Below are 14,945 nucleotides of genomic sequence, written 5' to 3' on the forward strand. Positions count from 1 at the left end.
GAGAATGCCCGAAGTAAGACAGGTCATAGACGTTTATCACTTTCGTGAAACCAATCACAGATTTCTGGCATGCCTTCGGGACGCAACTCTGCACAGCGAATTGTTGCGCTTTAGATTTGTTTGTTTGTTTGTTTGTTTTACGCCGCACTCAGCAATATTCCAGCTATATGACGGCGGTATGTAAACATTGTAGTCTGGACCAGACAATCCAGTGATTGATATCATGAGCATCGATCCACGCAATTGGGATAAGATGACATGCATCAACCAAGTTAGCGAGTCTGATCACCCCGATCCCGTTAGTCGCCTCTTACGGCAAGCATAGTCGCCTTTTACGGCAAGCATGGGTTGCTGAAGACCTATTCATTATGGGCCGTTATGTAAATAGTTTGACGCATGCCTTTTTTCGGTTTTGCGGTTTCGTTAATCTGCAAATTGACATTTTAATTCGAAAAGTGTAGCCAAATTGTTACTTTATGACTACCCAGGAAACATATTGGTCGGCCATTAAAGTACGTTTTAAACAAAAGGTAAAACAAGTCATGTCATTGACGTGGATCTGTCAACAGACAAAACATGACAATCATGTATTCTTGGAATATTCATTTCTTTTTTCCTAAAACTTCAAGTGACACAATGACGAAATAATCAAGAGACCAGAGAAATTGACAAGACACCTCAACATGAGGTATGTTGACGAGAAGGCTCAATGTATATACTACATTTGGAGCTGATACCCACAGATGACTGTAGGTAGTTTCTGCACATCTAAGTAAAAAACAAAATATCACAAAGCCACAAACAAGATATAAACAAACTTTCATTTTTGGCTTCGTATTTCTTCTAATATACAAAGGACGTCGAAATGGAGACCGGGTCGACTAAAACAATAAAGGAATGCTCCCCATTCACAAACCATATAACTAGTCCCTATTGTACCGTGAGGAAAGAGGTGGGGTCCCGCTCCACAAAGCGATTTTAGTGCTAAGATAACCTTTACTCCAATACAGGTCGCTTCGTGGAACGGGGCGCTTGCAGGCATCAGGTCTCCAATCAATGACGGAAGCGCCTATTAGAGGAAATACGCCAAACAATTTTCACCATATTTGTCTTTCATTCACAACACGCGCTATCTGTCCTCTTTTCGGCCTGATCTGAAACTTTCCAAGAAAGGCAAAACATGAGGCGTTCTTCTTTAAACATGGGAAATAAGGAATTTGTCACCCTGGTCACGTGATGTGCGCCGATCTGGTCACATGACCTGCAGGATTGCGTTGCAGATACGAATGTTGACAGTTTGGGAGCCAGTTTGTTTTAACCTTTGTCATGGTGCTACGAAGTCACGTATGCTTACAGTTACGTATAGTAACAACTTTTTAAATCAAGACACGCTGCACACACTAAAACACTTAGTGAATATTGCATTACGCCGTCTCAGCAATATTACAGCTATTCACGGCCTCTAAAACAGACTCTCTTTTACCCAGTTCCATTGTGGACGTAAGGAAAATTAATCACCTCTAAAAGAAATTGAAACTGGGGTCAAGTTGTTGCAAGTATGAATAGTGCTTTGGTGAGTCGCCCCATTGCCATCGATTTGTCAGCACCCTACTCATGCTCTGGTTTCAAAGCGGTAAACCTAAGGTCATTCATGGAACTGACATGTCGGGATATAAATGAAATACTCCCCAATGCAGCGTTAAAACCAACCAAACCAATCACTCACCCATCGGGGAGAAACAAATGTCATTTGTCTGAGTTCTATTCATATCTGCCAAGAAGAAGGATCAACGTTATAATTTTGCTGTTTTGCCTCCCCGCCCACCAAAAGAAACCCCAGAAAAACAAACGAAAACAAAACCCACCCCTTCTGTGCAGACAACCTCCCAAATTCCTCGTGCTTGCCACAAGAGCCCACACACGAGTATTGGGTTGTGATTATGTGTCACCTTGCTGACTGGGAATCTGTAGCTTGTTCCAGTCTCCCATGCTGTCGAACACTGGTTTATCTGGCCCCGAATTGATCGTTTACAAGCCGTGGAAGGATATCGTTGAGTGTGGTGTAAAGCAATATTCACAATCTCCAATGTCAACGAGGCCACAAAGAAGATGGATCCCCCGAAATCAGTTCTTTACATATTCGAAACACCCATGTAAAATATACAACTTTTAGAGGATTGGAATCTGCTGTGTGGAGTGAATGAGTGAGTTGGGTTTTATGCCGCCTTGAACATTATTTCAGTAAAATTACGGCGTGTCAGGTTGAGTGAGAAGAAACAATTAGATGATGAGGGTCTGCGATGTTTACCTCTTGAAACCCACGAGCACAATACTGACAAACCGAGAAACACAATCGGGATGAATCTGGCATTCGAAGCCACGATCATGTGTGTTTGTCACGGCTTAGAGACGCAACTCTGCACAGACGACTTGGTCACCCGAGCCCCTACTAACGTTAGGGCTGTATTTCATTTTCTGTCACTACCTACACGGATGATAAGTGATGTTAATCCCACAATCCTGATTCACACTGAAATATCAAATAACATTTCTCTGCAAGACTAGAAACACAGCAACCAACGGTTCACCCTTGAGACAGAATTCCCACGAGCACCTCTCATCCTCAGCACGACATTCTCTAAAACCATGAAAACAGTAACAATGACGAAGAATAGAAAAATAATGTCACAAAAACGTTGTTTTCTCTTCTTCACATGACGTCAAGAGTTTGGTGATGGTAGGCGGAGTGACCTCGGTAGATGTTTCTCGAGACAATTCACCACTCGATTGAATATTTGTGTCTTGTCCACAACCAAATAGCTCACGCTTCGCTTGAGCCGACATATTCTGTTGAGCAGGAGAAACACAATTTTCCGATTGTTCTGAAGGTTTGGGGTCACTTATTTGTCCGAGGACTGGAAGATCCGATGCAACCTCTCCAACGACGGAATTTGTTTTCATAAGCCGTCTGTCCCTCCTTCCCTTGGGTGAGGAGTCCACAAGCGACATGCTTCTCATCATAGAGTGATCTCCCCTTGATGAGCCCGCTTGGGCTCCCGTTGATGCAGCTATTCTGCCAGTGTTCGTACCACTTCCGTAATCAAAGGAGTTTTCGGAAAAACTGCGAAGGGATGGCATGGGAAGAGGATTCAGTCGGGGATTTCTGTGGGATGGGGTATCATTGAAAACCTGGCCGTGTATCATAATTTCCTCAAAATGGCTGAGGCCATTGGAATACTCCGTTTGGTTTCCATAAGCGTATGCCGGATTGGTTGATGACAAGCTGGAATCTGATTGGGTCAATCCAAAGTTGGATGCCTCAAATCCAGCATTTTCATTAGTGGTTGAATCTAATGGGATAAGCATGGTCGCTTCATTGGTTCCGGGAGAAAGTTCGGGTGATTGGACAGGTCTCGTCTGTCCATCGGCAGTTGAAGACTTAGGGGCGTTGTTGACTAGGCCGTCTCGGGTTTTCTCTATTTCAGTGATGGGTACATTATTTACTTCTTTAACCTTTGGACAAGAATCTTTTACAGAGAAGTCCTTGACGTTTTCACTGTCACCATTTACCATTGGTGTTTGTTTATCTAACGGGCCTTTGTTATTGAGTATTGTTTCAATATACCCTTCATCGGATATTTGTCCAATGTCTATATGATTGTCGTCACTGTTCACCAATAGGGGACTATTTTCCTTGTCGTCTTCGTTGGTAATGGGTGGTTTGGCATTCTGAAATATGCATCATAACAAATTATAAAGCAGGGTCATTTTGTTAGAGTTATCAGATTAATAAAATATTAATTTAACCTGTTAAACACAACATACAATTCAAAGTTTTAATTTTAGATTTTGCACTTTTATAACTGATATAAGACAATAAACACATAATGTAAACGGACGTTTAAGTATTACAATCCATATATGACAAAACAGTACATGTACCAACATTTTCTTAGAGTTTTACGACACAATGTACAACACTGCAAAATGAAATTGCAAGATTCTTAAGAGTGTTTTCAAAGGTGAATCCTCAATTAACTATCTATTTTTTCAAAGTTTGAAAATGAAATTGATTGTTATTATGATAGTTGACAAAGACATTATTTTGTTTTGCAAATGTTTCAGCAGGTTTCTCAGAGAATGGCCATGGTGGTTTTGCGATTTCGGCTATATATTTTGGGATTGTTTACTTTTAACTGTATGATATTTCTGGCATCTGGTCGTTTTGATTTCATTCCGCACATTAAACACTAACTCTTTCCGATTTTTGAAATTTGTGTCCCTGAGCATAAATAGTTTGGTAACAATTTGTTGATACAATAAACGGGATACAAATCCTGTGAAAACACTCATTTAAAACATCAAACTCAACTCAACAAATAAAATGTGGTGCAGAAACCGAACAAAACTGTAGATGTGACTTAACTGAAAATACATTTCAAGATGGGTTCTAAAGCTGAAAGAATATCAAGGTCTCCGTCTCTTGTTGCATATCAAAACCTGTCAATAAGATAATAAACAAATAAACAGATGTCAAGTTTATAAACACTTATCAAGCAAGTCAACATGGGTGCAGAAATACGAAAATCGTCACCAAAGATGCTGGCCTGAATTGATGATAATGTTGGAGGATTTTATACTAGCGCTTCCGGAGTCCCCGATTTCGCACTTCAGTTTATTTTATTTTAATGTTCCATTTGTATGGCGCTTTTTCCAAGCTGAATATCATGTACAAAGCTCATTACTACCCCAGTCAATGGATCAGTGTGAACTCTATTTCATCAGCTCTCTGGGGAATAATTAAATTTTCGTTGTGTTCATTGAAATTTCTGCATTCTGATTAGCTAAATTGGTCGCGTGTTTTTGCATTCATTTCCCAATGAATGTAAAAAATTAAGCCACGCCCACCGAGGGGCACTACTTTTATTACTGTGAAATGTCGGGGAATCCCAATATAACAGCCGAGGGAATTCCCTTTCTGCTCACGTGTATCGTCATGCACAGGACATTTAACGACTTTCATGCATATTCATCGAAAAACCGATGTGCAAAACTTTATAAGAATCCGCTACGCGGATTCATACAGTTTGCACATCGGTTTTTTCTATTCATACCTCAATGAACCGAAAAAATACACAGTCAATCCTTTAATATACTATGAAAAGCTGCCTTTGAGGCCCTAGAAGGTTAGCAGCAACGTTGCCATCTCCTCCTTCCCGATACCATTTCATGTTCCGTGGAATAATGCCACCGGCCACTCATGACAAAAAGGAAAAAGGTTAGGCACCGCCTCGTCTTTATTTTCTTATATATCCTAAACTTATATGTATGTTTTTGTAAATATCCCCATACGACATTGATCCCAGTTTGATGAACGTCTTAAATACCACCAATATGTACTCACTGAAGGTTTATATTAGCACTGTATTTTCCGCCTGTAGATTGCCTTATCATATGATGCAAATCAGTGTAGAAAGGATCAAATAGAAAGGATCACGAGTTATGTAAAATGTATTAATGCTTGAAGTGAAGATAAGTTCTGGCAAATAGTTCTCATTGTCCACAGACAACTCAAGGCGGTCATCAAGGCTGTTTTTGACAAAAGCCTTCGGCGTTATGTTTGTAAAACAAAACACGGGCCAGTAGAATATTTAATCGAATAAATTGTCTGTTTTGATGGAGTTACATTGTGATGGTCCACTCTCCTACCCAGAGTTCAATGCGACCCAGAGTTCAATGCGACCAGCACAGTACCTGTTTCAGGCAAGCGCCATGTGACGATTCGTGACATCTTACATAGTCGATTCAAGATACTGTATGATACATATCTAGATTAACATATGGCATAGAATGGTTAACTTTCATTGAGAAAATATCCTAAATCGTGAAAAACTATTTCCATTTGCGTAGTTATCTTATCTTTACATTGGTTGTACGGCTCCACGTGCTGTCATCGAAGCCCCACGGAGAGCTAGCCATACGGTCACTTTGATGTGTAAATATGTATTGTCACGCAACTTGCTGTCGCAGTGGCAGTGGCATATTTACATAATTATGCAAAACAATATGCAAAGCCCCCCCCCCCCCCCCCCCCCCCCCCCCCTAAATACTTGCATTAGTCCCTTCTATTCTGATGTCTGAAAAGTCGCATTTGTATACAAACAAGTGAAAAGTCCGGTCACGTGATATGCAAATTAGCCTGTGGCAGCGTTGTAACCACTGCGCCGGGTTCTGTGTGATGTTCCTGGGCCATGTGATACTTTAGGTCTTCTATCCGTTTTGTACAGCCCAATGACTATAAAGTTCAGAGTGCTACTTCCAGGGCATCGAATGTCAACACCCATGTCAACTATTTATGCAGCACACTTGATAAAATTGTCAATCGCAATGAACCAATTTAGACAATATTTTCGTAAAATGACAAAACCACGCCCTAAAACGGGTTGACATGGATGTTACCTGGAATTTATTGCAAGAAAAATGGACATAAATCGATTCCAATGATAAACGCATAAATATATCTGTGAACTGATTCGAATAATAAATAATGTGCAGAATCCATTTTCCCTTCCGTTCTAATGATAAAATATGATCGTATTTTAGCGTTAATCCTAAAACATTGAATTTAAGGAATGAATCTAGGCACATCTTAAAACGTGAAATTGTATCTCCAGTCTCCACCATCTATCTCCGTATTAATATTTATATTCAAACATGTCAGACAATATTACAAGTTATAAAAATATACAACTACAGACAACTACACGACTATAACCCTCATTGTCATTGAAACCAATATTCCAGTATCATAATCTTTCTTCAATTTCTGTAAATGATTATCGTGAGTTTTTTAAATTTCAAAGATCAAATCATTTCTTAAATATTTTTAAAGAATACACTATTTCTTATTTTTTAATGTTAATAATAGATTTTCAGTTTGAATTTATGTTTTTTTAATTTACAAAACCTGTTCAGGAATACAAAGCAGCCAACCTTTAATAACAATACCGGTATTTTTTTCTTCTATGAATACTAATGGCTAAAGGCTAACATACCCTCAATGACATTTTGGAGCTTCAGGTGAATTTATTTCACAATTAACCTGGTCATAAAACTACCTTCAAAGGGAACCCTAACAAAAACATGGTAATAGCTACTCATCACTGTTGTTCCGTAAATTGTTTTACCCATGCGGATAAAATGTCTGAAGTTCTGTATCCCTTTGTAATACAGCAAAGTAATAAATGTCAAAACGGTCATTGAGAAGCTCTCGTAAAATCTCTAGAAATGTCCCATCAATGAAATTCCCGCAAGACGTTCAGTCCAGACGCATTTCTGTCACTTGTAATCCTATTCTACTTGAATCATATGTCTCGCGGCTCAGCTGTGACCTTAGACTTCCTAATTCAACTTGTGCCTGTCTAGTATGGGGCTTAAGGTGTATACCTGACCCTCATCTGGCTTGCAGGAGATTGCGGCAACATGAGCTGCCTATGTTGCAGACTGTGTAATGGGGGATAGAAATCGAGTTATCAATATGAAAATCAGAGATTAATATCTGACGATTGTCAGGATGGTCTCTTACTGATGCAGTTCCTTAAGGCAAACAATTTCAAACTTTCCCTTAGAGTTATCATAAGGAAGTGAACAGCTGAAGTTTTCAAAAACTAAATTTGTTGATGTCTGGGCATAAGTTCTGTGAGCACTGTCAGAATACCTCATCAGTGTCCCAGGTTACGGCCAACTAAAAATGGGATTGACTGGTCACAATGGAAGCTGAAATAACAGTACAAGAGGCCTGTTTCAAAAAAACAATCTCAGCGCTACTGTCCAAAGTCTTTGTTAGCCAGTGGGAGTATGGTCGGGGCTAGGACCATCTGACAGTCACACTGATTCACTAGACAAATGACCCTATGGGGATTATAGTCAAAACAGGTATGCAGTACATCATCCTTGTCCTAAGAGTCAACTGAAATGGGGATTGGGTGGTCACGCTTTGTGACATGAGTGATTGCATGTCACATTACCATGGCAACATGGGATGTTGCTGATGCTTTAGTCACTAACTTGGTTTGTTTGTTTGTTAGTTGTTTTACGCCGCACTCAGCGGTCTGTAAATAATCGAGTCTGGACCAGACAATCCAGTGATTGATATCATGAGCATTGATCCACGTAATTTGGATACAATGACATGTATCAACCAAGTCAGCAAGCCTGACCACCTGTCACCTGACCATTAGTCACCTCTTACGACAAGCACAGTCGCCTTTTTGATCCACACAATTTGGACTGATGACATGCTTCAACCAAGTCACCTAGCCTTTTACAGCAAGCATGGGTTGCTGAAGACCTAATCTAACCCGGATCTTCACAACTTGCTTTGGACAGAATTAATTATTTACATGTTGCTGTGACAGGCTGGAATAAAACTGATTGTCGGAATAACAACTGTCACTACACACAGGTTTTTAACTTCCTTTGAGAAAAACAACTATATTTAGACACCAATATAGTGGCTCTAGCTATCTTAGTTACCAAGATATCAAGATTCTACCTTACAAATTTCATCCCTTCTTGAAGATGTCAGACAAAGTTCACCGCACAATTGCCAGGAAATATTCATCAGGACCAGTAACTCAACCTTAGACAACTTGCCTAACTTAGCCCTTACTAAAGTAATTAGAGATTATTTAAGACAGCACATTGTCTGTATTCTCATAGAGAAACTTAAATTAACAATGAAATATTTGTGGTCATACCCATATGTTCACACATTAGTTTCAATGACAACATAAAAAATATGTGCTTCAATCAACGACAACAGTCATTAACAACTACATCTACTACATCTACGACATTGCTGATGATCGGGGGGTCATGTGACCTGTACCTTTCTCCTTGAAGGGTCGTCTTCTGGACACTGCAATGATGCTTGGGATACGGTTGGTGTGGAGGCGTTGGTTGTGTCTGACGGAGACGTCACCACCAGCAAAGGAGTTTTATCAGCATAAGCTTTTGGAGAATTATTCCTGGAATTATCGCGAGAAGACTGGCTGGCAGGATACTGGGTACCTGTGCCTCTGCCTGTGAAGTTGCTCTGTGAAAACAAAGAAAAAAGGGTCAAGGTTGCAAGACTGTCCTTTTGGGATTCTGGCTAGAATCATCCATGATTATGTTTCTAATTTGAAAATACCCTGGCCCCAATACCCACTACGCCATCTTAATCAGGATGGAATGAGCCAATTCCAAGAAAGCCATCCAATCAAATTACACCGTTCTTTCATGATTGAAACAAGCAGCGGTAAAAGATGTATTCCAATTCATCTGGCAATGTCTTGAGGCAAAAGACTTCACTGTCATTTGGACATTCAATTCCAAATAAATATTATTATCCTTACTCTGTAAGAACCATGTTCATGTGCATGGGTTTCAACAACCTGGTTGAGATCTTAGACATGTGCAACTGAAAACTGTTCAAACTGCAGTGTTATCCCCAACTCACTCACCAAAGTGGTTAATATCTGTACTTCAGCACTCTTTGGCCTTTTTGCCATAATTCAAGCTAACATGCTAAACAAATATAATATTGTTCAGGGCAGAGTTTAACACTATTCAAGCTGACATGCCAAACAAATGAAATATTGTTCAGGGCAGTGTTTAACACTATTCAAGCTGACATGATAACTAAAATATTGTTCAGGGCAGTGTTTAACACTATTCAAGCTGACATGATGACTAAATACTGTTCAAGGCAGTGTTTAACACTATTCAAGCTGACATGATGACTAAAATATTGTTCAGGGCAGAGTTTAACACTATTCAAGCTGACATGATGACTAAAATACTGTTCAGGGCAGTGCTTAACACTATTCATGCTGACATGATGACTAAAATATTGTTCAGGGCAGTGTTTAACACTATTCAAGCTGACTTGATGACTAAAATACTGTTCAGGGCAGTGCTTAACACTATTCAAGCTGACATGATGACTAAAATACTGTTCAGGGTAGTGCTTAACACTATTCATGCTGACATGATGACTATTATTGGTCAAGATGCCATGCCATGATAACTGAAGTTTTGTTCAGGGCAGTGTTACACCCAACACACTCACCAAAGTGGTTAATGTCCGGACTTGTGCAGTCTTTGGCCATACTGCCAATATTGAAGCTGATAAGCCGTAAGAACTGAAATACTGTTCAGGCCTGAGTGTTAAACCCAACACACTCCCACACTCACGTGACCAGGGTATCCCAGGCTGGGGTGACATCGATGACCATCACTAGCACTACTGAGGTTGACCCACCTGGACTGAGCTGGATTTACTGAGGAGAGAGTCCCTGTGGATCTGCTCGTTGGAAGGGGTGGAGTTACGCAACGCTACACTACAGCTACGGAATGTGGGTCGACTTGCCTGTCTCTGCTGCTGGCGGTAACGCTTGTAGTAGTTCCTGAAATGTGGACAAGCTCTTTATTACGTGCCCGTGAAGAGATCAATTGTTTAATAAACATACAGCTGTATTACACATTGTGTAATACCAAAACGTGTGCTTATGTACTCTCGAAACATGTTACACGAACAAATATTGAAAGCTCTCAACATCCCTTGGCTTATTCAATGACATTGCTTGTGGAGATGATAGATCGCTGAGAGGAGCTTATGCACGCTCGATGTCCCCAGCAACCTTGTTGCTAGGCTGACGTCATATGGCAATGTTTCGAACTTGCAACAAAATTCCACAAATTACTTGACGTATTGTGACGTGATTGTTAACTTTGAGGTGCAAGGCCCCGTTCCACAAGGCAATCCTATTGTAGCGCAAGGACAGTCGTTAGTCTCAGTCAAAGTATGTGACTTGCGATAACCTTAGCCCTACAATAATTTTGTGGAACGGACGCCTGAATTCTAATGGTGAACCGTTGTATGGTATTAAATTCATTCGTTTCAACTTTTGATGGGTTTGAAGTATTATTCTGTTAAACTCGATTGGATAATGCTGTGGATCATGAAGGTGTCGGCCGATTCACACTCAACCGTATAATTCTCAAAACTTTATAAATGGCAAGTAATAAATATAATACTAAACTTGCTCCCATGTAAAACCAATTTTATGAGACTCGTGAATAGTTGTGGTATCTGATGAGCGTTCGCTCGTCAGATACCAGAACTATTCACTCGTTTCATAAAATTGGTATTACACAGGAGTTCGTTTAGTATTCTATATTTATCATGTAATGGATAATGTTATCCATGCTTGCAGTAGTTCCTGGAATGTGGACAAACTCTTTATCATGTAATAGATAATGGATCTCTGCTTGTAGTAGTTCCTGGTATGTGGAAAAAATCTTTACCATATACTGGATACCGGTAATGTTATTGATGCGATAAATTTGGCATCATGATCCAATAAATATGCAAATGAGGTCACTGAGCAGGAACTACTTTTTAGCCCCATACATCAATTCAATGTCTGCTTAATGTTGTTGTTACTGTTCCCATTATGTTAAGGTAGGGGTTTCCTGATGTGGGGGGATTCTGAATTAAGACAAGCATTGCTGCAAATAGTTTGGCACTACATAATTAACGGGACGGTTCAATCAAACATTGGATTCATACACGGTTTCTAAAGTTAATTCTTTGAGTGAAAATAAGTCTTAAACATAAACTATTGGAATGATATTATATGATAAAGAGATTATTTTCCTCATGGGTCTCCATCTCGTAAATATCATATGTCAGAAATAAGAGATGTATTATGATCGCCAAAGGCTCTCATAATACAATATTTATTCCTAACACATGATATTTGAAATAAGGAAAATATGAGAAAAAAATCTCTACTTATAAACCTCATTTGATACAGATAGTATTTATTATGAACTTATTTCCACTTGAGGTGTCACAAACATCAGCTTCATAAATTAGTCTCATATGGACTCTGAAACATCAGCAGAAAGATATGGTACTGTAAATACTAAGTACCCAGTATTTAGAAAAAGCAAAATACCTCAACGCTGACCAGATGTCATGCTTAGTTTTATGTATCTTAGTTTGTCACTTCAAATAAGTATTGATGACAGAAAAGAAACATGCCAAATCCAACAAAAAACATATGATATACAACTAAAAAGACACCAATTCTTTCATACTAGGCAGATTAACTGTTTAATCTGAAAGAATCAGGTGTTCTTCTGAAAAGTGTATATTGAACAGCTGTGTAATTCGGACAAGCTGAACAGTGGACATGATTTCTTCAAAATATCTTAATCAGGCACTTTAATAAAATTGTAAAAGATACCCAAAAATATTTTTTTAAATCCTGTCAGAAGATTTTAACAAATTTGTATTTGAAAAAACTCGAAAAACAAGTTATGATCCAAATTTCACATGAATCCTGTATCTGATACCTGTACCAAGACTTTCAGGGTAGATGCATCGGCAAAACATATTTGCTTATCTCAAGAAAATAATCACCAGTGATAAAAACTAAACTTTAGGTCATGTCAAGATGCGATCACTGCAGTTCAACCTCCTTGTTAACAAGGGCTGCAGATGGCGATTTGTTTCTTCAAAAACTTCAAAAGCACGGTGGTATGTGATAGAAATTTCAAGATGGCTGACCCAGGAAGTTGAAGAGAATCATGATGAGATGGCTTTGTTTGTTTGGGCATCACTCAAGTACGAACTGTTTCATCCAAAAAACAACTTGATACTTTTCAAAATTATCTGATCCAGAAGGAAAAAAAGAAAATAAAATGTCCCCAGGTTATAGTAAAAAGAGAAATTGTTCTCTGGACATGATGGCTGTTCCTCTATTCAAAGAAAATAATTGCATGTTTTGAAACAGTGACCGAAAACATATCCTTTAAAAATTACCCTAGCCCTATGATGCCAGTGTGTTTAAGGGACTGGGAGGTAGCAGAGTGGATCAAGTATCCCCATGCCGAAGACCAGGGTTTGATTCCCCAAGATCTAAAGTCTATTCCTATAGTTACTCTTGCTGTCCTGCTGTGATTTCCTGGAATATTGCTGAAGGGGTGAAAACTCTCTCACCTGGCATTTTGATTATTACATTACTGTAACAGATGTTAATACCATTGAAAGAGCTGGTCCAAACCAATAACCATGACTGCAACAACTCTATGGTTAGTTTGTTGTTAAGTCACAGTCGGCAACATTCCAATATTCACAGCAGCCTGTAAAGAATTGAAGTATTATGAGCAACAGCCCATGGGTTAATTGACAAGCAGCCAACCAAGTCACTGAGTGTGACCACCCAGCTAGTCAGTTGTCACTTACACAACAAACACAGGACACGGCACATATCAATCGACTGCCACTTTTGTCTATAGTATTGTATGTATCTTGCAATCTCATTGTAACCTCGTGAGAGGTACTACTTTCAAGTGAGACCTGCTGAAAGGTTTTTCATTTGGATTGTAAACCTGCTTGGAGGTGTTACCTTTGAATTGTAAGACCTAGGTTTTGCAGCTGAAGTGTATCAACTGCCTTATAATATGCATGTTATGCTGAATTTTACTGGTTAAAAGTAAAAAAAAAAATTCACAAGGAAATTCCATGACATGAATTCCATGATGTAATCCACTATTTTCCCACAGAGCCACTGGGGCAGGTGATGAAAGGGTGTTCAATCTTACATGTCATGACTTCAGTTTTCTGCATGCTGCACATGGTCTTTTTCTTGCACGCTGTCACCAAACTTGTTTTATACTATGACTGCAGTATTGTTTTACTATTAAGCATCCTGTTGCTTTTTCATTCTTTCTGGTATTTCATGCATGTAGACATTTTATAAGTTAGATAAAACACTCCACGGTTTTAGCTAAAAATGTAAAACCAGTGTGATATCCTTTGATGCTAAATCCACTTAGCTGTTGTTTTAACTGGGGGACCATCTCATGAGCGATGTCACCATGAGAGTGGGTAAGTTTACCAGCTTAAGTGAGTGATGTATCATATTAATTAGTGAGCGATGGTATTTGTCATGTCACTCATATCAGTTTATGTCAAACTGGTATGTACTTTAAAAGGAAGTGAGTTGTGAAACAGTTAATTCTCTTGCTGAAATGGGGGGGCACGGGTGGCCCAGTCGTCTAAGGCGCCGCAATTCGCTGTGCGGAGTTGCATCCCTTGGGCATGCCAGAAACCTATGATTGTTGGTTCGAATCCCGTTTCGCCCCAATTATGTTTCTAGGTTTGTCAGCACCATACCCGTGCTCGTGGGTTTCACCGAAGTGGTAAATGTCTGAGACCTGCATCACTTCGGGCTTTCCTCCCACATTAAGCTGACACGCCGTGATATGACTCTCACTCACTCTCTTGCTGAATGGCAGACGCACAACTATAGGTGTACGCTTTCTGAGAACACAGTGGCAGATATCTGTGTTGCAAAGGCTTCACTTATGAGGGAAAAGCTGATGAACCAGCTGATACAGTGCTTAAAATGTGAATGTATAAATGAACATGTATGAAGAATTTGACTGTATGTAGTTTGCAAAAAATAATAATGAAATAATGAATGTACATCAATGTATACGCCCATGTATGGTACATAATAAAACATCAAATTTGGTAACCTTTAAATACTTACTATTTGCTTTGGAGACGACCCCCTCTTAATCCAGATCAAGCAGGACACCTACATGACTGATTTCAAAAAAATATTGGAGGGGATAAGTGAAAATTCAGTTGATCTACATCCAGTGAATGAACCTATGGGAGGCCCCTTGGGGTCCACAGAAGTAATATGATTGACAGTGGATCTGGTTTAATGTGGTGCTACCTACCTCACTCGCAGGATGCCTGCTATCAGGAAGAAGGTGCCGATAATGGCAGAACATGTGGATATCACAACCAGCTGTGTCCGACTGATACCTGAAACAGAAGTAAAATACTTGTAGTGACATCATCACAAATGCTGAAG

General features: G+C 39.5%; 1 protein-coding gene across 5 annotated transcripts in view; it reads right to left on the minus strand.

Moving 5' to 3' along the window:
• Nucleotides 1–243: 243 nt before the first annotated feature.
• Nucleotides 244–14,945, minus strand: part of LOC124116921 — a 189,967-nt gene continuing 175,265 nt past the window's right edge. For 4 of the 5 annotated variants that reach the window (XM_046478559.2, XM_048394089.1, XM_046478561.2 and 1 more), the window contains 4 exons: nt 14,809–14,896; nt 10,307–10,451; nt 8,891–9,097; nt 244–3,729 (listed from right to left, as the gene is read on the minus strand). In XM_046478559.2, coding sequence (XP_046334515.1) covers nt 2,686–3,729; nt 8,891–9,097; nt 10,307–10,451; nt 14,809–14,896 — 1,484 coding nt within the window. In that variant the 3' untranslated portion in view covers nt 244–2,685. The remainder of the gene's footprint in view (nt 3,730–8,890; nt 9,098–10,306; nt 10,452–14,808; nt 14,897–14,945) is intronic. The other variant, XM_046478562.2, reaches the window with a different exon arrangement.

The sequence above is a fragment of the Haliotis rufescens genome, unplaced genomic scaffold, assembly GCF_023055435.1.
Source record: "Haliotis rufescens isolate VD_foot unplaced genomic scaffold, xgHalRufe1.0.p SCAF_13, whole genome shotgun sequence".
Lineage (NCBI taxonomy): Eukaryota > Metazoa > Mollusca > Gastropoda > Lepetellida > Haliotidae > Haliotis > Haliotis rufescens.